General features: G+C 42.9%; 2 protein-coding genes across 13 annotated transcripts in view; both read left to right on the top strand.

The window, feature by feature from the left end:
* Window positions 1–15159, top strand: part of LOC135096144 (DNA-binding protein RFX2-like) — a 52468-nt gene extending 37309 nt beyond the window's left edge. For all 10 annotated transcript variants that reach the window (XM_063997446.1, XM_063997436.1, XM_063997437.1 and 7 more), the window contains 10 exons: window positions 3213–3311; window positions 5884–6065; window positions 6743–7022; window positions 7539–7715; window positions 8102–8236; window positions 8815–9021; window positions 9758–9913; window positions 10627–10829; window positions 11679–11832; window positions 12265–15159. In XM_063997446.1, the coding sequence (XP_063853516.1) occupies window positions 3213–3311; window positions 5884–6065; window positions 6743–7022; window positions 7539–7715; window positions 8102–8236; window positions 8815–9021; window positions 9758–9913; window positions 10627–10829; window positions 11679–11832; window positions 12265–12393 (1722 nt within the window). In that variant the 3' untranslated portion in view covers window positions 12394–15159. The remainder of the gene's footprint in view (window positions 1–3212; window positions 3312–5883; window positions 6066–6742; window positions 7023–7538; window positions 7716–8101; window positions 8237–8814; window positions 9022–9757; window positions 9914–10626; window positions 10830–11678; window positions 11833–12264) is intronic.
* Window positions 15160–16020: 861 nt separating this feature from the next.
* Window positions 16021–24884, top strand: LOC135096145 (nucleolar transcription factor 1-like). 3 transcript variants are annotated; one of them, XM_063997448.1, is made up of 11 exons: window positions 16021–16183; window positions 17549–17801; window positions 18443–18638; window positions 18982–19114; window positions 20171–20280; window positions 20417–20459; window positions 21579–21722; window positions 22201–22292; window positions 22814–22991; window positions 23273–23356; window positions 23678–24884. In XM_063997448.1, exons 2-11 carry the CDS (start codon window positions 17564–17566, stop codon window positions 24206–24208), a joined length of 1749 nt encoding a protein of 582 aa, XP_063853518.1. In that variant the 5' UTR covers window positions 16021–16183; window positions 17549–17563; the 3' UTR covers window positions 24209–24884. The 3 variants fall into 3 exon arrangements, with proteins under 3 accessions (XP_063853518.1, XP_063853517.1, XP_063853519.1); XM_063997447.1 differs by lacking the exon at window positions 16021–16183 and adding an exon at window positions 16828–16857; XM_063997449.1 differs by lacking the exon at window positions 16021–16183 and adding an exon at window positions 16903–17027.
* The last annotated feature ends 768 nt before the right edge of the window (window positions 24885–25652 follow it).

Here is a 25652-nt window from a genome sequence, read left to right as displayed (position 1 = left end):
ATTATCAGTAAATTCGAAATTCAACAGGAAACTTTAAAATTCACCAGAAAACTTTGAAGTTCACTAGAAAACTGAAAATTCACCAGAAAACTTGAAAATTCATCAGAAAACTACAAATTCACCTGAAAATTTGAAAATTCACAAATCTTAAAAATTCACCAGAAAATTTTAAAAATTCACATAACTGAAAATTCACCAGAAAATCTTGAAAATCACAATAAAACTGCAAATTCACCAGGAAACTGCCAATTCACCAGAAAACTTTGTAAATTCACCAAGAACTTTGAAAATTCACTAAAAACTTTGAAAATTCACCAAAAAAATTTGCAAATTCACCAAAAACTGCAAATTCACCAAAAAAAAATTGAAAATTCACTGAAAACTGCAAATTCACCACAAACCTTGAAAACTCACCAACAAAAATATCAAATTCACCAGGAAACATATCAGTCTGAACAAATACAAACAAAACGTGACGCAGCGAGAACACAAACATTTCAGCACCTTGACAATTTTCAAAGCGTGTTTTCATGACCCCAGTGAGAGTTTAGCAATTATTCTACCCCATAACAAGAAAAAAAACATCCGATAAGCCGTAGAAAACAGCCGTGCCTTGAAGACTCCCCAGGAAACGTGACATTAGGTGGAACATTGCAAAAAATCTCATCACTGTGACAAATTTTAAGGATGTTTTCATGATTCCAGTGGGAGATTAGCAGAAAAAACGAGATTAACGGGAAAAAGTAACCGATAAACAAACTATCTAGCCTTTGAAAACAGTCTTGCATCCAAAACTTAAACATTTAATCACCAGCACAGTTTTCCAAGAGTGTTTTTCATGATTTCAGTGAGTTTACCAAGTATTGTAACTCAAAACAGGAAAACAACCCATTGAAATCAGCCGTGCATTGAAGACTCACCAGGAAACTTGATACTTAGTGGCACATTGCAAATTTCCAGTGTTTTCATGATTCCAGTGGGAGACTAGCAGGAAAAACGGGAAATAACAACCCATAGACCATATATACAGCCTTTGAGAACACCCGTGCCTCGAAAACTCCAAAGAACACTTGATATAAGGTGGAGCATTGCAAAATCTCATCAACGTGACAAATTTTAAGGATGTTTTCATGATTCCAGTGGGAGACTAGCAGGAAAAACGGGAAATAACAACCCATAGACCATATATACAGCCTTTGAGAACACCCGTGCCTTGAAAACTCTAAAGGAAACTTGATATAAAGTGGAGCATTGCAAATAAAACTCGGAGAACGTAAATATTTTAACCCCGGCGTGAACACAAACAATAGCCTGGCTTTAGTGGCGGGCGGCCCCTGTGGGCGGTCCGTAGGGAGGGTGGACGCATCACTTCCCACCACACCTACCACACCCTCTACCACACGCCCCTGCAAATTTCCTGCAACTAATGTAACAAATATTTCATTTCGTGACCTCTTAGAAGACTTGCCGTCCCCGGACCCCGTTCCCTCACCCCAGCAGCCCCCCAGTTACCCCCCAGAGGCGTCCCCGTGTGGTGCCCCTGTGTGGGTGTTGTCGCAGCCTTGTGTTGCGCCCCAAGCTCCTCCGGCTGCCACGCGGGAGGGTCTCGTTGCAATGGTTTACTACGCGAATGTGACGCAGTGTGGATCTGTTCATGGGGTGGCACTGGTGAGGGTCATGTGACGTACGAACACACACACACACACACACACACACACACACACACACACACACACACACACACACACACACACACACACACACACACACAATACTGTTTATAAGGGAATATAACTTTTTTCGTGTGTGTGTGTGTGTGTGTGTGTGTGTGTGTGTGTGTGTGTGTGTGTGTGTGCTTCACCCAGGTAACAGTGACTCATATTATCCTCCTCCTCCTCCTCCTCCTCCTCCTCCTCCTCCTCCTCCTCCTCCTCCTCCTCCTCCTCCTTCTCCTCCTTCTCCTCCTCCTCCTCCTCCTCCTCCTCCTCCTCCTCCTCCTCCTCCTCCTCCTCCTCCTCCTCCTCTTGACATGCCTCACCTGATCTTAATTATTTACACACACACACACACACACACACACACACACACACACACACACACACACACACACACACACACACACACACACACACGTTCCCTCCCTATAAATGCCCATCTATAAGTATGATATTAAGTAGTAGTAGTAGTAGTAGTAGTAGTAGTATCTTATAAATTTTGTGTATATTAATGACTTGTGAAGTAATTTTGATGAGTGTGTGTGTGTGTGTGTGTGTGTGTGTGTGTGTGTGTGTGTGTGTGTGTGTGTGTGTGTGTGTGTGTGTGTGTGTGTGTGTGTTGCACTGATTCTTGGCTTTTCAAGTGTTTTCAGCACCTGTATTGAGAGAGAGAGAGAGAGAGAGAGAGAGAGAGAGAGAGAGAGAGAGAGAGAGAGAGAGAGAGCATATATTTAGAATCAGATAACCAAGCTATCTTAAATTTAGACTTTTTAGACAACAGAAAACGGTAATCGACTTTTGAATGGTAGACTGAAAGATAAAAACGATGAAAAGATAAGCAATACATAAATGACTGGAATAAGATTTGGAATAATAGATAAAATAATGATAGATAAATAGATAGATGAATATTTAGGCATTTTTTACGAAGGATAGATTGAAAAAAAAATTATGATAAACTTGAAAATATATAGATTAAAAAGATCGTAAATTTATAAAAGCTACGTTAAATTTGTGAATAAGTAAAAAAAAATGTGATAGATGGAATAAGAAGAGAAGATAATTAGTGAAATGATGTTGTTAGTGAGAGAGAGAGAGAGAGAGAGAGAGAGAGAGAGAGAGAGAGAGAGAGAGAGAGAGAGAGAATAATAGTGAATGATAAAAAAATGATAAAGACGAAATAAGAGAGAGAAACAAAAGACAAGCGGATCAGAATAGCGTGCGTGCGTGTATACGTGTGTGCGTGTGTGTGTGCGTGTGTGTGTGTGCGTGCGCCTTGCCTGCAAAAAAAAATCACAGCTTTTCACTTGTAAATACAAAAGAAAAAAAAAAACACTTTCTAACTCAAACTCTGCACTTTTAAAACCACCCACGTGTTTGTGAATGCGTTTGTATGTGTGTGTGTTTGCGTTTGCGTGTGTGTGTGGCCGTGTGTGCGCGTGGCATAAGGACGCACGCACACACCCACACCTGATCCACCTGCTCCACACGCACCAGGAGGATGGAGTGACATATGTCGTTAGTGGCGGAAGTCCTCCACTTGATGCTGACGCCCAGGCTAACCTCGCTCACGCCACCAGAGTCTCCCCCGCTACGGTAGGTCTGTCTGTCTGTCTGTCTGTCTGTCTGTCTGTCTGTCTGTCTGTCTGTCTTGTTTCGTATTGTTTTGTTTTCTATTTTTCGTTATTTTCGTGTTTTCTCTCTCTCTCTCTCTCTCTCTCTCTCTCTCTCTCTCTCTCTCTCTCTCTCTCTCTCTCTCTCTCTCTCTCTCTCTCTCTCTCTCTCTCTCTCAGCTTTTTTCACACTTTTCCTGTTACTGTACGTTGCCTTCCTCTTCTTCTTCTTCTTCTTCTTCTTCTTCTTCTTCTTCTTCTTCTTCTTCATTTTCTTCTTTGTGTTCTTCATTTTCTTTGTTCATCTCCTTTCTATTATTATTATTATTATTATTATTATTATTATTATTATTATTATTGTTTTTGTTGTTGTTCTTGTTCTTGTTCTTATTATTATTATTATTTTATTTATTTTTTATTTATTTATTTTTTTTATATATAATATGAGTTTATTTCAGAAGAGAATATTTATATGTGCATATCATCATTCCCAGGTGTTTATTTTAATGAGTGCTATTTATCTATTTTATTTTCTTCCTTTCAATATTTTTTTTTTCTTTCCCCTATTTTCATTTATTATTTCAGAATTCTTGGCAAGGTATTTTGTTCCTTTTACTTTTTAACGGCTTCTGTAAAATTATTAATGTTATTTTTTTCTATTTTATTTTATTGGTTTATTTATTTATTTATTTTATTTGTTATTATTATTTTTTTATTTATTTTTGTTTTTTTCTTCCTTAACTATTTCAGTGCAAGTCAATCTTTCCTGTTATATAATCTACTCTACAGGTCTCTTAATAAAAATGTATGTACTTGTGTAGAACCTAATATTCTTTTCTCTTTTCTCTAATATTCCTTCTCTTCCTCAACATTAACCCCAAAAAAATGACCACAGCAGTGAAATTCTTAATGAGGTTTGTAAAATTAATGGCCAGTTTATTCATTTATTTATTTATTATGTTTCAAAAATTTGTGGTGGTTCTTTTTTATTTTCGTCTCCAACAGCCACAAAATTTTTCAAGGGTGAGTTTTTTTTTTCATCTTTTCCTGCATTTTTTGGCTGATTGAAACTTTTTTTGAGGAAAGGAAAAAAAAATACACAGAGGCTCCTGTTTGTCTTTGTTCGTTTGTTCGTTTGTTTGTGTGTGTGTGTGTGCGCGTGTGTGGGGCTGTTTAATTTTTCATATCTTTTCTTTCTTTTCTTTTTTTTCTTTTCTTTCATCATTTTTTTTTTCCTTTTTCTTTTCTTTTATCTTTTTCATTTTCGTTTTCTTTATTTCTTTATTTCTTTTCCTTTTCTTTTTTTTTCCTTTTCTTCCTTTTTTGCTTTTTTCCTTTCTCCTTTTCTTCCTTTGATTTTCCTCTTATTTTTTTTCTTTCTTGATTTTTCCTTTTCCTTTTCTTTCTTTTATTTTCATTTTTCCTTTTTATTTTTTATTTTCCATTTCTGTGATTTTCCTTTTCTTTTTTTTCATTTTCTGTTATTTTTTATTTTTTTATTTTCTCTGCAGTTATTTTCCTTTTTTCCTTTTTTTCTTTTCTTTTTTTCTTCTCTTTCTTTTTCATTTGTTTTCTTTTGTTTTCACACTTGTTTATTTTTCCCTTCATTCTTTTTTCTCTTTCATTTCTTTCTTTGTTATTTTCATTTGTATAATTTTCTCTTTTTTTAATAATATTTTTCTGTTTTCCTCTCATTCTCTCACTTATAGTTTTCTTTTTTATTATTTTTTATTTATTTTCTCTCAATCTCTTTTTAATTCTTTTTATATTATTTTCCCTCTTCTGTCTCACTCATTATTTCTTTTATTTTTCTTTATTTTCCTTTTCCCTTTCAGTTCTGTTTCAATTTATTTTCATATTTTCTCTTCTCTCCACTTATTCTCTCATTTATTCATTTATTTTCCACTTCCTTCTCCTCTTTCCATGTTCAGTTTAAACATTTCCTCATTTTCCTTTCTTATTCATTTATTCATTTATTTTTTACTTATTTTCAGTCATTTATTTTATTTCATTTCAACTGATCATTTAAAATTGCATCTTATTACTATTATTTTTCCGAGGCATGCCCTGTGTGGTGTGGCAGTGATAGTAGTAGTAGTAGTAGTATTCAGCCTCCTCAATACCCATTACAAGAGGAAATGAGGCAGTGATCACTATAATGTGTTAAGAAAGCCTTATTTTGTGTCTATTTCCCATTTCTTCCATCACCCATTGCAGATACAGGGGGTACAGAAAATGGTGTAATCTTCTTGTCTTATTTATTTACTTTTCTTTTTCTCCTCCTTTGTTTTTTTTTTAGTTGTTCCTTTCTTCCTCCCGTTTTCCTTTCTCCTTCGTTTTCATTCTTTCTTGTTCGTTTTGTTTGTTTGTTCCTCCTTTTTTTATTTCCTTCCTTTCTTTCTCTTCGTTCCTTCCCTTTTTTCCTTTCCTTCCTCCCTTTCTATTCCTTTCTTTCATCCATTCACGTTTTCTTTCCCTGTTGTCTCTTCGTTCATCCCTTCCGACGTCCCACCCTCCTTTCCACCCAGCGGCCTGACACTCCACTCCCATCGCAGGTACAGTGGCTGATGGACAATTACGAGACAGCGGAGGGAGTCAGCCTGCCCCGTTCCACCCTGTACAACCACTACCTCCGCCACTGCGCCGACCACAAGCTGGATCCCGTCAACGCCGCCTCCTTTGGAAAATTAATTCGTAGTGTTTTCCTGGGACTACGAACTCGCCGACTGGGCACCAGGTACGCGCGCTCACACACACGAACGCACATGCTCACACACACACGCAAGCATTTACGTACATAAATATTTTAGTGTTTTCTACATATATATTCCAGTCTCTTTCTTTCTCACATAAACTTCTCTCTCTTCTAATTGTCTTCAGCCTCTCTCTTTCTCTTCCTCTCATCAACTCCTCTCCTCTAACTGACTGTCTTTGGCCTGTCTGTCCTCTAACTGACTGTCTTTAGCCTCTATCTCTCCTCTAACTCAACTCCTCTCCTCTAACTGACTGTCTTTGGCCTCTGTCTCTCCTCTAACTGACTGTCTTTAGCCTCTATCTCTCCTCTAACTGACTGTCTTCAGCCTCTCTCTCATCCCCACATTGCATCTCTTGCTATCTTTGCTATTTTCAAGCTAACTGCTCTTCTGATCTTGCTAACTGCATGCCTCCCCTCCCATGGCCTCACTGCACAACAATACACTATTCTACCCACCTCTCTAATGCAGGAGATAACCAGTATTCACAATCAATTCCTACACTGGTAAACTTATAAACTCCTTGCCTTCTGTATCCCATGTGACTTAAACTATAATTTCAGCAAACCTTCAGCTCTAGGGACCATCACCTTAGTGGGCCTTTTGCTTCAGTTACCCTTGACCAGTTGTCCTATATAAACACCCTTGTCGTCCCCCACAGAGGCAACAGCAAGTACCACTACTATGGAATCCGCATCAAACCCACTTCTCCTCTTATCAACGTAAACGACGACGGCTCTCCCATCACCGTGCGCCACCAGGGGTCCTGCAACACCTCCCTCAAGAAATCTGGGCAGTCCTCCCTTCCCCAGCAGACCCCACAGCCCTCCCAGCCCCAGCAGTCCCCAGGCAGCCAGAAGAACTTGCAGGCCAGCGCCACCAAGACCCAGGACACTCATTATGACTCGCACACTCAAGTCTCCGCTGAAACGTCCCCAATGGTTTGTGTGTCTTGTGTTGAACTGTCTACCTGTTGGTCTCGTATTCTTAAGTCCTGTGTTGTCTCTAACTCTTGCATTCTGAAGTGTTCTGTATTTGTAAGGGCACAAGTAGTAGTAGTAGTAGTAGTAGTAGTAGTAGGGCAAGATTAAGAGGGGGTCTGATGGAGGTCCTGAAGTGTCCCAAGGGTTACAACAAGGGTGCCCTAAACAAAATCCTCAGGGTCAGTAATCAGGGCAGGACAGGAAGTAACAGGTTCAAGGTTGACAAATTTAGGTTCAAGAAAAGACAGGAAGGAATTGGTTCTCGGACAGAGTGGTGGATGACAGCAACACACTCAGTAATGGGGCTGTTAGTGCTGCGTCAATAGGGGGCTGTGACAGACTAGACAGGTGTGTGGATGGGGATGACAGGTGGAAACAGCCAGGTGTGTCTTGTACAGGGACTATTCTACTAATCCACCCATATCCTACCTAACCTAATCCTATTCAGGTCACTTATCGCTCCTCCTACCACAGATCCTGCAGAACCAACAGTACCTGGGTGACGTGAGCCAGGCTGTACCCATGTTTGAGGAGGTCGACTTTGGCCCAGGCACCCTGCCAGCCGGCGTCACCAGGGCACACCTCGACACCTTCACCAGCCTCTACAGGGAGCACTGCGAGACAATTTTGGATGCTATTTATAACCTCCAGGTATGTGTGTGTGTGTGTGTGTGTGTGTGTGTGTGTGTGTGTGTGTGTGTGTGTGTTGGAATGTTACTGTGGTTTTCAAGGGTGTCTTTTTGTGATTCATGAAAACACCCTTTAAAACCCCAGTAACTTCCCCTGCAGCCTGCCAAACTATCACTGGAACCCTAAAAAAACACCCTTGAAAACCCCAGTAACTTCCCCTGCAGCCTGCCAAACTATCACTGGAACCCTAAAAAACACCCTTGAAAACCCCAGTAACTTCCCCTGCAGCCTGCCAAACTATCACTGGAACCCTAAAAAACACCCTTGAAAATCCCAATAACTTCCACCACAGCCTTTTAAACCTCCATCCACTTATTTCACAACCTCTTCTATTCTCCCTGCCACAGTTTTCTTCAGTGGAGACTCTGTGGAAACGCTTCTGGTTGGTGAATAACAACAACACCAGCAAATCGACAGGAAGTGAGCTGTCTGACGATGAGGAGGGAGACCTGGCTTCCCTCCTGCCTTCCTCTGTCCTGCAGGTGGGTGGTGGTGGTGCTGGTGCTGGTGAAGGAGGAGGAGAAGAAGGAAGAGGAGGAGGAGTCAGTAGAAAAGAGGAATGGGAAGAGGAGGAGGAGATGGTGGTGATGTAGTAGTAGTAGGATGAGGAGGAGGAGATAGATAAGAACACTACAGAAGGAAGATGAGGAATGAGAGAGAGAGAGAGAGAGAGAGAGAGAATGAAGATAATCTCTCTCTCTTTCATGTGTTCCTCCCACCTTTTGTTTTTTCCCCTCTGTCCACCATACAAACTAACAAAACAGGTAAAACAAAACAAAAACAAGAAAAAAGAAAGACAATTCACCACTTTTCTTAATACTCTCCTTCTTTTCCTCTTTGTGCGTGTCCCTCTCTGAACCGTACAAACACAAACAAAACAAAAAAAAACAAAACAAAAGCGAAAAAAAAACACCAAACTATTTTCTTTTACTCTCCTCCTGTCTTTCTCAACCCTCACCTTCTCTTCCCTCCCTCACTTAACATCAAAACAACAAAAAACGAGAAAAAAGCAGACACTTTCCTACATTCCACCACACTACAGTCTCTTCCGCCCCTACAGGCATTACTGAGGGCTCCACCGGTGCTTGAATTCATCAGGAACTTCGACTACCAGTTCTATCAGAATCTGGTAGAGGTGCTGATTCCTGATGTGCTGAGATCAATTCCCTCCAGCCTCACTCAAGCTATTCGGAACTTTGCCAAGAGTCTGGAGTCGTGGCTTTACAGTGCTATGCTGGGCTGTCCTCAGGAGCTCATTAGCATCAAGGTGAGAGGGGAAAGGGTGCTGGGTGGGCAGGAGGAAGAAGAGGAGGAGGAGATAGAGAAGAGGAGGAAGAGGATAAAGGCATTGAAATAGAGATAGAGGATAAGGAGAAGGAGGCAGAGGTGGAGAAAAGAGGATAAGGAGAAGGAAATAGAGATAAGGAAAAGGAGGAGGAGACAGAGAGAAGTATAAGAGGAAGAGGATAAGGAAGATGAAATAGAAATAAAGAGGAGAATAAGGAGATAGAAAGGAGAATGAGGAGAACGAGAGAGAGAGAGAGACAGAAAGAAGAGGATAAGGAAAATTAAACAGAGAGACAGAGAGAGAATGATAAGAGGAGAATAAGAAGAAGAAGACAAATAAGAAAGAGAGAGGAGAATAAGAAGAATGACACAGATAGAGAGACAGAGGATAAGAAGTGTGAAACAGATAGAGAATAAAGAAATAGAGAGATAGAGAGAATAAATAGAGGGACAGTAGATAGACAGATAGACAGTGTTGTATTGTCACAGTGCAGGAGTTTATTCGCCTTCACATCACAGGAAGGAGGAAATAAAGAAGCAGGCAGGGAGTTCAGGAATATTTGTATTGCAGTGAATGATTAGAGAAGCAACTAGGGGCAACAGAATTATAAAGAAAAGACCCACAGAGATACCGGTCTGTCGTCAGAAGGGGTGTCACAAAAATTAAAGGATAAGTGTCTTGAAACCACCACCATCACTACCTTCCCCTCCTGCAGGTGATTGCCGTGGCGTCGCTGGCTCAAACTCTCCGTCGTTACACGTCCCTGAACCACTTAGCACAGGCGGCCAGGGCAGTACTGCAGAACTCGGCCCAGATTTCGCAGATGCTGGCCGACCTCAACAGAGTAGACTTTCATAATGTACAGGAGCAGGTGAGGGTTCTGTAGGGCTGTGTGAAGCTTGTGTGGAGCTGTGGGGCTGTGTGAGTTGTGTGCAGGGCTGTGTCAGGCTTGTGTGGGTTGTGTGAGGCTTGTATGGGGCTGTGTCTGGCTTGTATGGGGTTGCGCATGGCCGTGTAGGTTGTGTGGGGCTGTGTGGCTGTGTGAGGCTATGTGGAGCTGTGTGAGATTGTGTGAGGCTGTGTGGGGCTGTGTGGGGCTGTGTGTGTTATGTGGGGCTGTGTGAGGTTGTCAGGCTTGTTTGTGGCTGTGGGAGAGTGTGTGGGGCTGTGTGAGGCTTGTGTGTGGCTGTGTGGCATTTTGTGGTCCTGGCATGTGTGTGTTTATCTGGTCCTTTCTCTCTCTTCATGTAGGAAGGTCTTTGCTGCTTGTGTGCTGTCAGATATCTCATTCTCTCATTCACTGCCTTTGAAATCATGATAAAATTCTTGAATATTCCATTGATTTATCCACACATCCTGTCAAACTAGCACTGGAACCATGAAAACACCCTTGAAAACCCCAATAACTTCCACTGCAGCCTGTCAAACTATCACTGAAACCATGAAAACACCTTGAAAACCCCAGTAACTTCCACAATAACCTCTCAAACTATCACTGGAACCATGAAAACACCCTTGAAAACCCACACTAAAACCTGTTACAACTCCAGCTAATTCCCATCCCTATCACATCTCCCGTTCTAGGCCTCGTGGGTGTGCCAGTGTGACGTGAGCCTAGTGGGGCGCCTGGAGGAGGATTTTAAGGCTACCCTCCAGCAGCAGAACAGCCTGGAGCAGTGGGCTGAGTGGCTGCAGGCTGTGGTAGGTCAGGTGCTGCGGCCTCACGACAACAAGCCAGATTTTCCGAAGCAGGCCAGACAGTTCCTGCTTAAGTGGTCCTTCTACAGGTGGGACGAGTGAATTCAGGTTCTTATTCTGTCTCTCTATGTGTCTTAATCCTTCTTACCCTCTTTATCATCCTCTGTCTCTCTCTATTTGCTTCATTCCTCTTATTCTCCTCTCTATCTTTTTGTCTGATTGTATCCTCTTATTCTGTTGAGATGATTGAAGGTTGGTGCTCTGTGATGCTTTTTCTGCTGCCAGGGCTGCTCTCAAAGGCCACAGAGATGCTCAGCCTGGTTCTCATGAGTGTTTCTCCCATTGGTGATGAAGGAGCCTTGTTAATCTACCACTCAAATCTTATAGACTTGAAGCTCGTAATAATTTTGAGTGCTTAAAACTGTCAAAAAATAGTTTATCTGTCACTAAAATCATGAAAACATCCTTGAAAACCCTTATAACTTCAACTTGAGCCCTAAAAACTATCAAAAAAATAGTTTATCTGTCACTAGAATCATGAAAACACCCTTGAAAACCCTAATAACTTTTATTTGAGCCCTAAAAACTATCAAAAAAATTGTTTATCTGTCACTAGAATCATGAAAAACACCCCTGAAAACCCTAATAACCAACTGGATCCCTTGAAATTACCACAAAACTGTTTATCTGTCACTAGAATCATGAAAACACCCTTGAAAACCCCAATAACTTCAACTTGAGCTCTTAAAACCATTACAACAACCAAAGCCTCAATGAGTTTGACCAGTTTGTTTATCTGTCACTGGAATCATAAGAACACCCTTGCAAACTTCACTAACTTCAACACAAACACAACTAAAACATTGAAAAAGTTAAAATCAATAAAAAAAATTAATAACTACTTAATCTGACCTGACCTGACGATCCAACCCCCACAGCTCGATGGTGATCCGCGACCTGACCCTTCGGAGTGCTGCCTCGTTTGGCTCCTTCCACCTGATCCGTCTGCTGTATGACGAGTATATGTTTTACCTGGTGGAGCATCGCGTGGCATCCTCCCTTGGCCTCACCCCTATCGCTGTCATATCCCAGGTGTGTGCGTGTGTGTGTGTGTGTGTGTGTGTGTGTGTGTGTGTTTACCTAGTTGTGGTTTATGGAAGGGGAGCAATCTCACAGTATCTCGTCTCTATATCTACCTAGTTTGGTCTTAAAAGCACTGACATTTTCAGCATTTACGTCTTCACTGTTTTCATTCCATTTATATACACTTCTTTGAGGAAAACTATACTTCTTGATGTCTCTTCTATAGTTAACTTTCTTCAGCTTCTTATTGTGTCCCCTTGTACTCTGTGTCTAAATTTATAAAACCTTTGTCCACATTTTTCATACCATTTATCATTCTATAGATGTTTATTAAATTTCCTCTCTCTCTCCTATTTTCAAGGGTAGGAATTTTCAACATTCTTAATCTGTGTGTGTGTGTGTGTGTGTGTGTGTGTGTCCTATCCTGTGTTGTTCCTGCAGGGCCTTGGAGGAACAAGCAAGGCAGCTTCAGACGCCAACAACTTCATCAATGGTGACGTGCCGGCCTACCACCGCTCAGAGGACGCAGTGTTGCCAGCATTCAAGCGCCTCAAGTATGAAACATCTTAACTCCCCTCACCTCATCCTTCCCCTTCCATCCTACTCCTGTTCCTCCAGTACCCACAGAAAACCCCTCCCTTCCTCCCCCTCCCCTCCTCCCCCCGTCACCCTGGCACAAAGGGGAAGGCGCCTCCCCCGGTGGACATCCTCCCCATTACTTCCTTCCCCCGCCAAGCCCAGGAGTGCCCCGGCCCACTGATGCTGTGGAGGACCCAGGCACACGGCACGGAGGGAAGATGTGTGTGTGTGTGTGTGTGTGTGTGTGTAAGGGTGGTGTAAGGTGTCATCAAACACAGTGGGTGAGTGAGTTGGGTGAGTGGGTGTGTGGGGGAAAGGACAGAGTCATCAGAGGAAGCTAGCACCATCTAGTCAGTATTATTGTTTAGCATCTTGGACAATTTGTGTTTTATGTTACTGTTTATTTCCAAAAAAACAAAAAGAAAAATTATTTTTGTATGTGTCCAAGGCTGTCAAGAACAGAAAGTGTGTGTGTGTGTGTGTGTGTGTGTGTGTGTGTGTGTGTGTGTGTGTGTGTGTGTGTGTGTGTGTGTGTGTGTGTGTGAGTGAGTGAGTGAGTGAGTGAGTGAGTGTTTGTCCTCACATGTGGTGTGGTGTAACACCAGCAGGTGTAGTTCTTCGTAGGACAAAAAAAAATCTAGTCATAGATGGTATAACTATTTTTTTTTAAGTGTCAGAAACTGAGCTTCATTCTACAGGTTTGAGACGGACAGTGCAGGTGTGTAGTGTTGAGGGAGTGTGGCAGTGTGGCAGCAGGCGTGTGCCCCGTCCCGCCTAGACTGGCGGGGCGCCGCAAGCTCCCCCGCCTGGCCGGGTGTCCCCCCGCCGGGCGGGGCGCTGCCCCCTGCCTGTAGGGTTTCTTAATCGTTGTTTCAGAAGTGTTGTGTAATTTATATTTTTATACCAAAAAGAACAACACGGAGGGGCGGTGTGGGTGTCCACCGCCACCGCCCCGAGTGGGCGCGGCGGCCGCCCCGCCCCGTCCCGCCCCGTCCCGTCCTCGTGTGACCCCAGACAAGCCGGGACAGCAAGGACTTCCGAGCCGGCTGCCCGTTGCGGGCGTGGCGGGGCGGGGCGGAGAGGCGCCTTCTTCCTGTGTGCTGTTGCTTTGCTCAATGTCTCCATCCAGTGTGTCTCCCCCACACGGCGCCCCAAGAGGACCTATTTTTACCGACGAGGAGCAGCCTTTGCCGGCCGGCAGAGGCCAGCAGGGGAGGGTGTGTGGGGGCAGTATTAGTGTGCAGGGCGGCGCGAGGCGGGGCAGGCGCGGGGCCACTGTGTGTCGGGCACCAGACGACCCCCGCGCCAGCATGCGGCGGCGGCGGTGGTCAGCGTGTGGTGGTGTGGCACTGCGTGGCTTCCATGGCCCCCTGCCTGCCCTCCTCCCCCGCCACTCACTGTTATATTATTTTATGTGGACGTTTGAGATAAAAAAAAAAATGGTCCCGCCGGCCGCCCCACGCCACACTCCCCCCGGCTGCCTGGCTGGGGGACGGGGGCGAGGGGGGCGGCGGGGCACCTCAGTGTTGAATGTGATACTGTGTTGTGGGTCTGGTGGAGGACCAAAAGGTTATTAGTGTCTCTGTGTGCCTCTAATTCTCTACAGTTACTCATTTAACAGTTAAGTCAGTCAGTCAGTCAGTCAGTCAGTCATGCTTGCCAACCTACACGTGTGAGGCTAACTGTACTCCCCATGTGTGTGCATGTGTGTGTGCGTGTGTCCCCTGTGCACCGAGTGACCCACGTGTGGTACAAATATATTATAGAAAAGTTGCACACACAGATGGAAAAACGTTTGACTAAATTAAGGTCACAATCTGATATATTTTGTGTGTCGGTTAAGTCCAGCGGTGGTGGTGGTGGTCTGTGCTGCCGCGGCCGCCACACGCGCCACCGTACTCGCACATTGCCTGTCTGCGCAGAGGCTACCTGGCTACATGGACAACGAACTAGTGGTCCATTACTAGCAACATTATCAGGGAAAATTAACAAACAAATGTATTTATCTAAAAAAAAAATAAAATAACAAATCCAAGAAATTCTTAATCATTGTAATTATTCTGTCAGAGTTGTGGCCGCGGTGGTTTGGTAAGGCAACAGCTAGGCGAGGGAAAACATCTGTGGCGGGACGAGTAACAATGTGTGTGTGTGTGTGTGTGTGTGTGTGTGTGGTGGAGAGGCAAGGCAGTGTGAGGCGTTGCAATGCTGCTGTCCGGTCATGACGCACTGGTTAACCTACACGCTCATAGTCTTGTTGAGAAAGAATTATTACCGTGCATCTTTTTGGTGTGCAGTGGTTTGTTATTGGCCAGCTGGAATGTTGTAGTGTTGGAGTGACGGACAGGCATGGTGACGCTGCGGTCTGTGCCCCACTAAAACATGTTGATACTGCACACACACACATACCACACCAACATACACAACACCAACAAACATACATACCACGCCAAAACACACACACACACACACACACACACACACACCAAGGCACAGATGTTTTCCCAGGTGATGCAGGTGTGGGCTCGTCCCGGCCAGTGGTGCAGATAGTGTTTGGTTAAGAGTGGCACGACAGCTGCTGGCAAAGTGAAGCTGAGAGCACGAGGTGAGAGGGAAGGCTAGGGTGATGGCGGTAGCGCGGCTCTGATGCCACGCGCCACCGGTCTTGTGCCGCCCCTCCCTCCCCGCCAGGGCCAGAGGGAGCCAGATATGTTTTGTAATGTTTGTTTTGTATAATGTATGAATAAACCAGCAAATGGTGTCATCAGTTTCTCTCTCCTGGAAAGCCAGCGTGTCTGCAGCACGTGTGGCAAGGGTGGCGCGTCGGGCTGTACAGAACGGCTCCCAGACTTGAATGCCAAGCGTGTTGGGATGAGTCCTGTCATCCCAAATAGGCTTCTTTTCTTTCTTTTATGAAGTGAGGAACAAAATTGAAAAAATAAACATAGGTTACAAAATACTTAACACTGGACAGTATGTTGTGAGACCCTCAGAAAGAGGAGGAATAATTTAAAGACTTGATACAGTACACTACGTAATGGACGGAACAAACAGGAAAGTTGAGACATGGCATAGAATGAACACTACTACTATTAATACTAATACTACTGCTGCTATTACTACTACCACTATTGTCATGGGACAAAAGCAAAGAAAATTAAAATATAAGTTAACAGCATTTAATGAAGATCAAAATTATTTAGAATAACTTGAAAGAACGACGTCTATAAATAAATTGATACGTTTTCTTGGATTTGTAAATAAAACTTTTATATATTTTCGAGATCACTAAGAATCTAGAATAGCGATATTAAACGAAATTTTGATATAGATATTGACAAATTATATTGAGATGAGAAGCGGACTAGACGAAGGATTTTATTATTTATTTATTTTTTTTTTTTTCTCGCTGACGCCAGCTATTTGGAAAAATAGTAAAACCAACGTTCCTGGCGTTTGTTGTACCAGTCAGATAAAAAAAAAAAAAAAAAACTTTCATAAGATGGTATAGATTAAGTGAAAATTTATAAGGAATGATAACACTATGTAGTTATAAGAGAAATTATTTGAAATCTAAATTTGTTAATAGACAGTATGTGGGACTATTAGTTAAAATATTCAAGAACAGTCTGAGGGCGGAGAAGTGTTATAAACATTTAGGGACATTGAAACAAATTAATATTAATCATGGCGGAAGGAACTACTTTGCAGTGTGAGGCTGTCTATACAAGGCCTGGCAGCAGACAGCAGGACTTAGTGGCCAACTGCTCATCATTGTTCATAGGTCTGTAGTCACATTGTGTTGAGAATATTTTGTATTGTTTAAAAATTTTGTGCATATGAAAATAACCATTTGAGTCTGAGATAAAATAATGACGAGTGTGTGGCTAACCGCCCATCGTTGTTGACAGAAAGAACATAATAATAATAATAATAATAATAATAATAATAATAATAACCAAAAGTAAACTAAAGAACTTTAAACCTAATAAATCGAAACAACCTTGACAATATTATCATTATTATTATTATTATTATTATTATTATTATTATTATTATTATTATTATTATTATTATTATTATTATCATTATTATTATACTCACGGGGGAATCACTCCTTCCTGAAATATTCACTACTAATTTAAACAATTGCATGTGGACTTGACTGTAGTGAAGGTTAGGCTATTATGCTGTTGCCCAGAACCTGCACTTTGACAATCTTCAGAAGCATTGCTATATTAAGGGGTTATTTATACTTCCTTGGCTGTATTAATGTTCCTTTATGTGCACCATTTTATTCTGCATATTTTGATACATAGTAGATGATGATTATGGTGAGTTAAAACGGTATATTCAAATGACACTTCAAATTTTGGCGCGCGGACAGCCGCCCAGATATGGCGCACTCTTTTTCACCGCGCAGCCGTGGGAAGATCAGAGGTGATGGAGGTTCTGCTGGTCTGTGGCCTGCCTGATGGCATTTTTCCTTGATGACTGGCATAGCAGTAGCCTTTCTTCCCCTTTATTGTCGCATTGGCCAGTGTTTAAATAGAGAAGAGGAATAGATCGGTGGACCGCTTGCTTCGCCTACACTGCCTCTCCTTGGCCGTGTAGTGCGGACCCCAGTAGTGTGGAGGCGCGGGAGGCAAGGCTGGCTGGAGTGGTCATCTGAGGACGTGAAGGGCAGGCCGTGGCAAGGGAAGGCGTGGGGGTGGAGGTGGTGGGGATATGAAGGACATGGGGCAAGGTGGAAAGACTGCAGTACAGAACACGTGGCAGGCAAACAGCAGCGCGCCTCATCAGCTGACTGTGTGTGTGTGTGTGTGTGTGTGTGTGGAGTGACTCGTGCATTTAACCAGTTACCTTTTCGTTGTGGTAGTGAGTCATGCAGCGAATTATGCGGAGAATGGCTGGTGGAGAAGTGTGACTGAGGAAACAAGGTAGCTAAGTGGGTGAATTGCGACTGGAGAAACATGAACTAGTTGGAAAAAGTCTCGGTTTGACAAACGCGCCGTTATGACCGCGGTGGAGAAACGTAGATAAGCTCAAGGAAACGCCACAGCCAGCCCTTCTGCCACTGCTACGAATATTTTACCTCTATATAACTTCTTGTAAGTGTGAAATATTACTAAACTTTGTGTTCTGGCAGGCTTTGCAGAGAAGGATGGCACACAACAGTGACTTGTATCCAGGAAAAGAGGACAAGGGGCAAGTCTCTCCCCACCGTAGCTTCTTGGAGGACTTCTACTTGTCCACCGGCAGCTCCTCAGACAGTGGCGAGGACCAACCCTGCCTGGCCTCGTGCAGGAAAACCCCTCTTGTGCTGCAGGGCCCTACAGTTTGCACCACCACCACCACTACTACCGCCACCACCGCCGCCACCACCAGGGACACTCCATTCAGTAAGTACCTCTCAGTTTTGTTCAGTCTCCTCTCTCTTTGCTACAGTCCTCCCTTAAGTTTCTCTCTCTCTCTCTCTCTCTGGAGCAGGATGGTGAACAAAATACGATTATTCGGTACAGTGGTGATTACCACTGAGACACAATATGAAGGTGTGAAGATATATAAAATAGTTAACAATACCAAGTCATTAGAGCTTTGAAATATTAGACAGATGTATGGATAAGAAAGACTGGTAGAAACACGCAGGCATACTTCATACAGGGACTGCCACGTGTAGGCCTCATGTCTTCCCGCACCAACCCTTATGTTTTTTAGTCTTGTCATTAGATACCAAGCCGTGGAGTGAGAAGGGCAACAGACAAGAGTTAACAATGCTGTGTCTTGTTTATGTGTTAATTACCTTTAGATACCAAGCCGTGGAGTGAGAAGAGCAACAGACAAGAGTTAACGATGCTGTGTCTTGTTTATGTGTTAATTACTTTTAGATACCAAGCCGTGGAGTGTGAAGGGCAACAGACAAGAGTTAACAATGCTGTGTCTTTATGTGTTAATTACCTTTAGATACCAAGCCGTGGAGTGTGAAGGGCAACAGACAAGAGTTAACAATGCTGTGTCTTGTTTATGTGTTAATTACCTTTAGATACCAAGCCGTGGAGTGAGAAGGACATCACTTACCTGCTGGAGGGGATGCGCAGGCAGCTCCCGAGGGTGGACAACAAGAGCTGCCTGCACACCGCCAAGAAGATAAGCTGGGAGGACGTGACGTTTGATTTCTACACTGCCGATGACTGCAGGAAGACCTTTGAGTTCCTTCTGAGTAACATCAAGCTGGTGAAGTAAGTCGTTGAGTTGTTGTTTTCAAGCCTGTGTTTCGTCAACCATGTGTGTGCGCGTGTGTGTGTGAGAGAGAGAGTGGAGCATTCATAACTTTAAAGATAAATATGATAAATTAAAAGATTGGGGGTTATAAGTGTGACTCAAGGAAGCACACACACACACACACACACACACACACACACACACACACACACACACATAGTAACAAAGAAAACAACATAGGCTACAGTTGATAGTATTGTCACTAGCCCACGTAAACCTGAAACCACTTTTTTTAATTCTACCTAACCCTGCCCATCTCTGTACCTCTTCCCTTCCCCCTCTCCCCTCCTCTTCTCTCAGGACAATGACAGCTGTAATCATTGAGCTACAGGAGAAGGTGTCAAGAGGAAGTTTGAAGGCGAGTCTTATCCTGCAGCCACGCCAGCAGTTTGTGAGAGACTTCGCCAAGAAAAATAAAGGGTTGGTCGCCGGGGTAGGTCTGACAGAGGTGGTTCGTGGTTCATTCATTCATTGTTGTTGTTATTTATTTATTTATTTGTTTGTTTGTTCATATTTATTTCATTTATTTATTTTATTTATTTGTGTATTCATTTTTTTCTTTTCGTTTTTTATCTTGTGGTTTATTTGTTTTATTTTTTATTCTGTTTTACTATTTTATTTCTTTTATTCTCATCTTGCTTTATTCATTTATGGTTTCTTTTATTTTCTTTTATTTTTTACTGGAGAAGCAGGAAAACTTAGGAAAATATAGATAGAGATAGGGAAAACAATAACACCAGCTAGATTTGCCTTTACATCACCTGAACTTAGGAAAATATAGATGGAGAAGCAGGGAAACTTAGCAATATTTAGATGGAGAGGCAGAGAAACTAAGCAATATTTAGACAGAGGCAGGAAAACTTAGCATTATTTAGACGGAGAGGCAGGGAAACTTAGCAACATTTAGACAGAGGCAGGGAAACTTAGCAACATTTAGACAGAGAGACAGGGAAACTTAGCAACATTTAGACGGAGAGACAGGGAAACTTAGCAACATTTAGACAGAGAGACGGAAACTTAGCAACATTTAGACAGAGAGACAGGGAAACTTAGCAACATTTAGATGGAGAGGCAGGGAAACTTAGCAACATTTAGACAGAGGCAGGAAAACTTAGCAACATTTAGACGGAGAGGCAGGGAAACTTAGCAACATTTAGACAGAGGCAGGAAAACTTGAGCAACATTTAGACAGAGAGACAGGGAAACTTAGCAACATTTAGACGGAGAGACAGGAAAACTTAGCAACATTTAGACAGGCAGGAAAACTTGAGCAACATTTAGACAGAGAGACAGGAAAACTTAGCAACATTTAGACAGAGGCAGGAAAACTTGAGCAACATTTAGACGGAGAGACAGGAAAACTTAGCAACATTTAGATGGAGAGGCAGGGAAACTTCACAACATTTAGATGAAGAGGCAGAAAAACTTAAATGTATCGACAAACAAGCAATAACACCAGCTGAATTTCTCATTACATCTCACAAAACAGGTTGACTTATTTACCGCAAGTGCCGAGGCATGGAGGAACCTGCCGGAGGAGGACAAGGAACAGTACAGGAGGGAATACATAGCAGCCAAAGAGAGGGAAATTGCTAGCATGTGAGCCCTGAGTGTTGGATGTTGTGTGACGTACCTGGTTACAAGTTATTTTTTTACTTATTTACTTATTTTATTTTATTTTTTTAGTGTGTGTGTGTGTGGTCTGAGGTGTAATGAGTTGTTTTCACCTTTCCAGGACTGTTGACGAGCCTCCTGTGCGGCCCAAGATTCCCTTTGAGGTGTGTGTGAGTAAATTGTCATCCTTCTGTCTTAGGGCTGTGGTTTTTCCTCTGCTTTCCTACCATGACTGTCTTCCGAGGCCACAGAGATGACTAGACGGGTTCTCAAGAGTGTTTCTCCTGTTAAAAATGTAGAAATCTTGTTAATCTGTCACTAGAACCGTAAAAACACCCTTGAAAACATTTTATCACCAAGGCTGTTTTCCAAGGCCACAGAGATGACTAGCCGGGTTCTCAAAAGAGTGTTTCTCTTGTTAAAAATGTAGAAATCTTGTCAATCTGTCACTAGAACCTTATAAACGCTCTGCTCTCTCACCACAACTATTTTACAAGGCTACAGAGGTGACTAGCTGGGTTCTCGAGAGTGTTTCTCCTGTTAAAAATGTTGAAATCTTAATCTGTCACTAGAACTGTAAAAACACTTAAAATTGCTCTGCTCTTTCACCACAATTGTTTTACAAGGCTACAAAGATGACTAGCTGGATTCTCAAGAGTGTTTCTCCAGTTATTGGTGTAGAAATCTTGTTAATCTGTCACTAAAGCTGTAAAACCCCTTGAAAACACTTTTCTCTCTCACCACAAGTGTTTTCCAAGTCCACAGAGATGACTAACCAGGTTCTCAAGAGTGTTTCTCCTGTTAATAACGTAGAAGTCTTGTTAATCTGTCACTAAAGCTGTAAAACCCCTTGAAAACACTTTTCTCTCTCACCACAAGTGTTTTCCAAGTCCACAGAGATGACTAACCAGGTTCTCAAGAGTGTTTCTCCTGTTAATAACGTGGAAATCTTGTTAATCTGTCACTAAAACTGTAAAAACACCTTGAAAACACCTTGCTCTCTCATCACGAGTGTTTTCCAAGGCCACAGAGATGACTAGCTGGTTTCTCAAGAGTGTCTCGAGTTAACAGTGTGGAAATCTTGTTAATCTGTCACTAGAACCATAAAAAAAAAAACCCTTTAAAGATTTTGCAGGCTTAGAAGAAGGTAATGGGGTGTAACTGGGATGCTGTAAGTATTTGAATATTTGAATACCTTACTGCATGTGTAGAGGAAAACAACAGGACATAACTGGAACATAAATATTTGAATGTTTGATGTACCTTGTCACTTTCCCCCTCAGCTGTACTATGAGGAGCTGTGTAAGAAGAAGGGCAAGAAGAACCTGGACCTGAAGGCTGTAGCAAGGCAGAAATACAGAGATTTGGACCCTAAGAAGAAGCTGAAGTATATTGCTATGTCCGCCACTGAGCTGTACACTTTTGAGGTTTGCCAGATGTTATGTAGAGAAGGAAACTGTGAGGTATTTTCTTCTCTATCTGTTCGTCCTTGTTGTTTTGTGTTTGTTGGTTCATTTATTTATTTATTTTTTTGAGTATGTGTTTATGATGTTGATTGGTTGTGTGTGCATGTGTGTGTGTGTGTGTGTGTGTGTGTGTGTGTTCTTTATTTCTTTATTTATCTGTTCAGTCTCTTTCCTTGACTGTTACTTCATGTAGTGTGCGTTTTTCCTTATTTATTTTTATTCAGTCTCTCTTTCCTTGCCTCTCTCATTTCTTCCTCTTCTTTTTGTGCTTCTTGTAGTGTGTGTGTGTGTGTGTGTGTGTGTATAGGGTCAGCATAAGTGTGTTTATACCTAACTATTTTTACAGGTCAGAATCAAGCTTGTAACGACCTGTCTTTTAAAACTGTAAATGTCAGAATAAACAGAATCACTCAAGCTGTGAAAATCATGACCTTTACAGCTACAGGCAGCCAAACACCTGGTGCAGCAGCCAGAGTGGGTTGTACCAGCACAGCGTGGGCCCAGCAGAGAGGACAGCGAGATGTACCTGAGGTGAGCCCTTGCTGTGTCCTCTACCTTTTCCCTGCCTTGTACATTCACACACACCCACTGATTCCTGCCCCCTTGTAGCTGAACCAGTACTGGGCTGGTTTGAACTAGGAGTTAGGGGGAAAGAGATAAAGAGATAGAGAAATTAACTAGTGGAGATAGAGGTGGGAGGAATTGATAGGTGTGAGTGTAAATCTGTTGTTGATTCTGGCCGTGTCTTGTAACAAACGCTTCTATCCTCAACAACACTCTTTATTTATCTATTTGTTGTATTATGGATGGTCTGAGATTGCTGGTCTAGTGTATAGATAGATAGATATGTTTACTTCTACTACTACTACTACTACTACTAATGTCCCTTTCCACCAGGTACCAACAGGGCTAAGAGTGTGAATGATTGTGTGTGTGTGTGTGTGTGTGTGTGTGTGTGGTGTCTTGTCTGGATGTGGGATTGCCAGCCTGGTATAGAGACATAGACATTTTAAGACCTCACTTGTACACTACCAATCGCTTGCTTCCCCAAGGTCACTAGGTATGCCATGTCGTCCTCCAAACACAGCCAGCATCCTCTACTACCACCAGAAGACGAAGGAGGGGAAGTTTGACAGCATTCACCGGAGCATGCGTTTTTTCCATGCCATCGACCAGTTCAGGAAATTGTCCGACCACAAGAAGAGGAAATATCGAGAAGAACACAAGCAGGTAGCCATTGCTGGTGTGACTTTACTGCACTTTAAGTTTTGCCGTCTGAAGTACCCTGCTGTGGTCTCGGAATTGGAGGTATAGGGTAGGGGATGGTCTTATTGTGAAGGGGTGTGTGTGTGTGTGTGTGTGTGTGTGTGTGTGTGTGTGTGTGTGTGTGTGTGTGTGTGTGTGTGTGTGTGTGTGTGTGTGTGTGTGTGTGTGTGTGTGTGTGTGTGTGTGTGTGTTGGTCACCAATATAAAACCAAATGACACAAGATTTTTACATTCTCTTTTCCCAGATGGTCCAAGAATACTCAAGGGAATACGAGAATTGGAGGAAGAATCAAAATGAAGTTGTACGGAGCCTTGCTGACCGACTGTTTGTGAGTTGTTGTCATTCTTAAACCTAGTTAGTCAGTGCGTTCCATTGGCTGATTGCTCTTTGTGTGTGTGTGTGTGTGTGTGTGTGTGTGTGGACGGTAACTCAGGAGGGAAGCTTCAAGACAGTCCTACAATTTTGCATTTATTCTTTTAACCTTTGGGGGACTGACACCTCACTTGGCCTTTTACTTGTCTTTTCATTGCCCTTGGCCTGCATCCCTCTTACATAGAAATAAGTTTGGCATCATTCGTCTTCACTGGGTCTTTTTCCTTGTCCAGTTTCCCTTACACATAAAATAAGTGTTTGACATCATTCCACACAGGGCAAGAAGCAAGTATTACCCTCAGGCACACTCTGTCGGCTCCAGGAATCCTCCCAGGTGAAAGAGGAAGCAGCACCTACAGAAAGCAAGCTGGACAGAAGTGACTCTCTGTACTGGGAGGCGAAGATGCCCTGCTGCCACCACCACAGGGGACACCACACTGACAAGGACCACCTTGCAGAATCCCCAGTGAACAAGAACCCCTGCAGTGACCTTCCGTCGCCCGACATGAAGAAACTGCGGCAGATATGTAAGCAGGAGGTGTTCTTCAACGTGGAGCAGCCGCTGGAAGCACTTATGGAGAAAATAACGCTCATGCTAAGAGGTTACGAGTTTCTACCCAGCAAGGTGAGGCAGAAGTTTGATGAGTCATTCAAGAAGTGGAAGTACTCCCTGCAGGCCTCTATCATCGTGGACGTAAGGCGGATGGATGCATACCACCAGCAGGAGTTCCTCGGAAGGTACCGGGATGTGTGTAAGCGTTTCTTCAAGCACGACATTTTCAGGTCTGCCTTCCCCGCCGACAGGTAAACACAGGGGAGAGGTGTGCTGGAGGTAGGCAGGGGATGTGAATGTGTTAGATAAGGTGAGGTAAACTTAGTAAAGGTGAAACTATATATTTTTAAGCTTTTTAGCATTGCATCTTAAGTTTCTTGTTTTATAATGACAGGTAAACAGAAGGAAGACTTGTTTTAGAGGTAACCAGGAGGATGAGTTGTGTTAAATAAAATGAGGTTAAGTTAGTAAAAGTGATAATACTCTCTAGCATCACATCTTTGGTTTCTTATTCTATAGTTGCATTAGAGATAGACATAAGGGAGAGATATAGAAGTAACCAGAGGGAATGTTTGTCTTAGGCATTGAGCAGTGCTGTCGGTTTATAAATGTAAAGGTGACGAAACTCCTTACTGTCACATCTTTGGTTCCTTGTTCATTACTGACAGGTAAACAAAAAGGAGGACTTGCATTACAGGTAGGCAGAGGGAACAATTATGCATTACTAAGACTGTGTAGTTAAGTTAATACTTCACATGTAAAGATGGTAATACCTTTTCAATCATCTCTATCTTCCCTACTGAAGACTTAACATAGGGAAGACTTGCAGTAGAGGTAACCATTTGGCCCAATGTGTTCTGCATTACTTAAGCAGTACAGAGGGGGTCTAGAAGTTAAAAAAACAATAAAAAAATAACAATACCAATAAAAACAGCTCAATTGCTTTTCCCCACAAGTCACTTCACTCCTTAACAAGAAAAACATTAAATACATCAATAATATAACATACTCCACACTGCAAGGCTGAAACAACACATCCACACTAGTTACCTGCAAGTAGAAGGCAAAGAGTGGATAATACAAGGAATTAATGACAGACCCCCTCTCCACCATGTTAGTAATGGGCTACTGGTCATATCCCCAGCAGTTTTGTGTGGTGGACGTTGTGGTGGTGGTGGTGGTGTCTGTGTGTGCTCAGTGCTGTGAGGGAGTGGACATGATGGTGGTGATGGCTGTGTGTGCCTTGAGGGAGTAATGGCCCCAGCAGTGTTGTGTGGTGGTGGTGGTGGTGGCGGTGCGTGCTGTGAGGGAGTAATGGCCCCAGTCGTGGTGATTATTTTCCTCCTCAAGTCCATGTCCAGGAAGGGAAAGGCTGCCCTCGTGTTCCTCACCATCCTGTTGTGTCACCAACCGTGTTGTCTGTGTGCTTGTTTGGTGATGGCTGGCCCTGCATCACTGCGCCCTCGTCTTTGCTCCTTCACTGCTGCCAGCTGTGCCTGTGGTCATGATGATGGTGGTGATGGTGATGATGATGGCGAGTGAGACATTCAAAGGAGGGCGTGCACGTGCATGGTGGTGAGCAGGTGATGATTGGAGAGGCACAGAACGTTCAGGATGGAGGAGGAGAAGGAGCAGGAGTCTTTGTGTATAGGAAGGAGAGGAATGTAAGAGGAGAAAAGATAGATGTAGGCAGCTCTGT

This window comes from Scylla paramamosain, unplaced genomic scaffold, assembly GCF_035594125.1.
Source record: "Scylla paramamosain isolate STU-SP2022 unplaced genomic scaffold, ASM3559412v1 Contig2, whole genome shotgun sequence".
NCBI lineage: Eukaryota > Metazoa > Arthropoda > Malacostraca > Decapoda > Portunidae > Scylla > Scylla paramamosain.
This window is presented reverse-complemented; position numbering and strand designations above follow the sequence as displayed.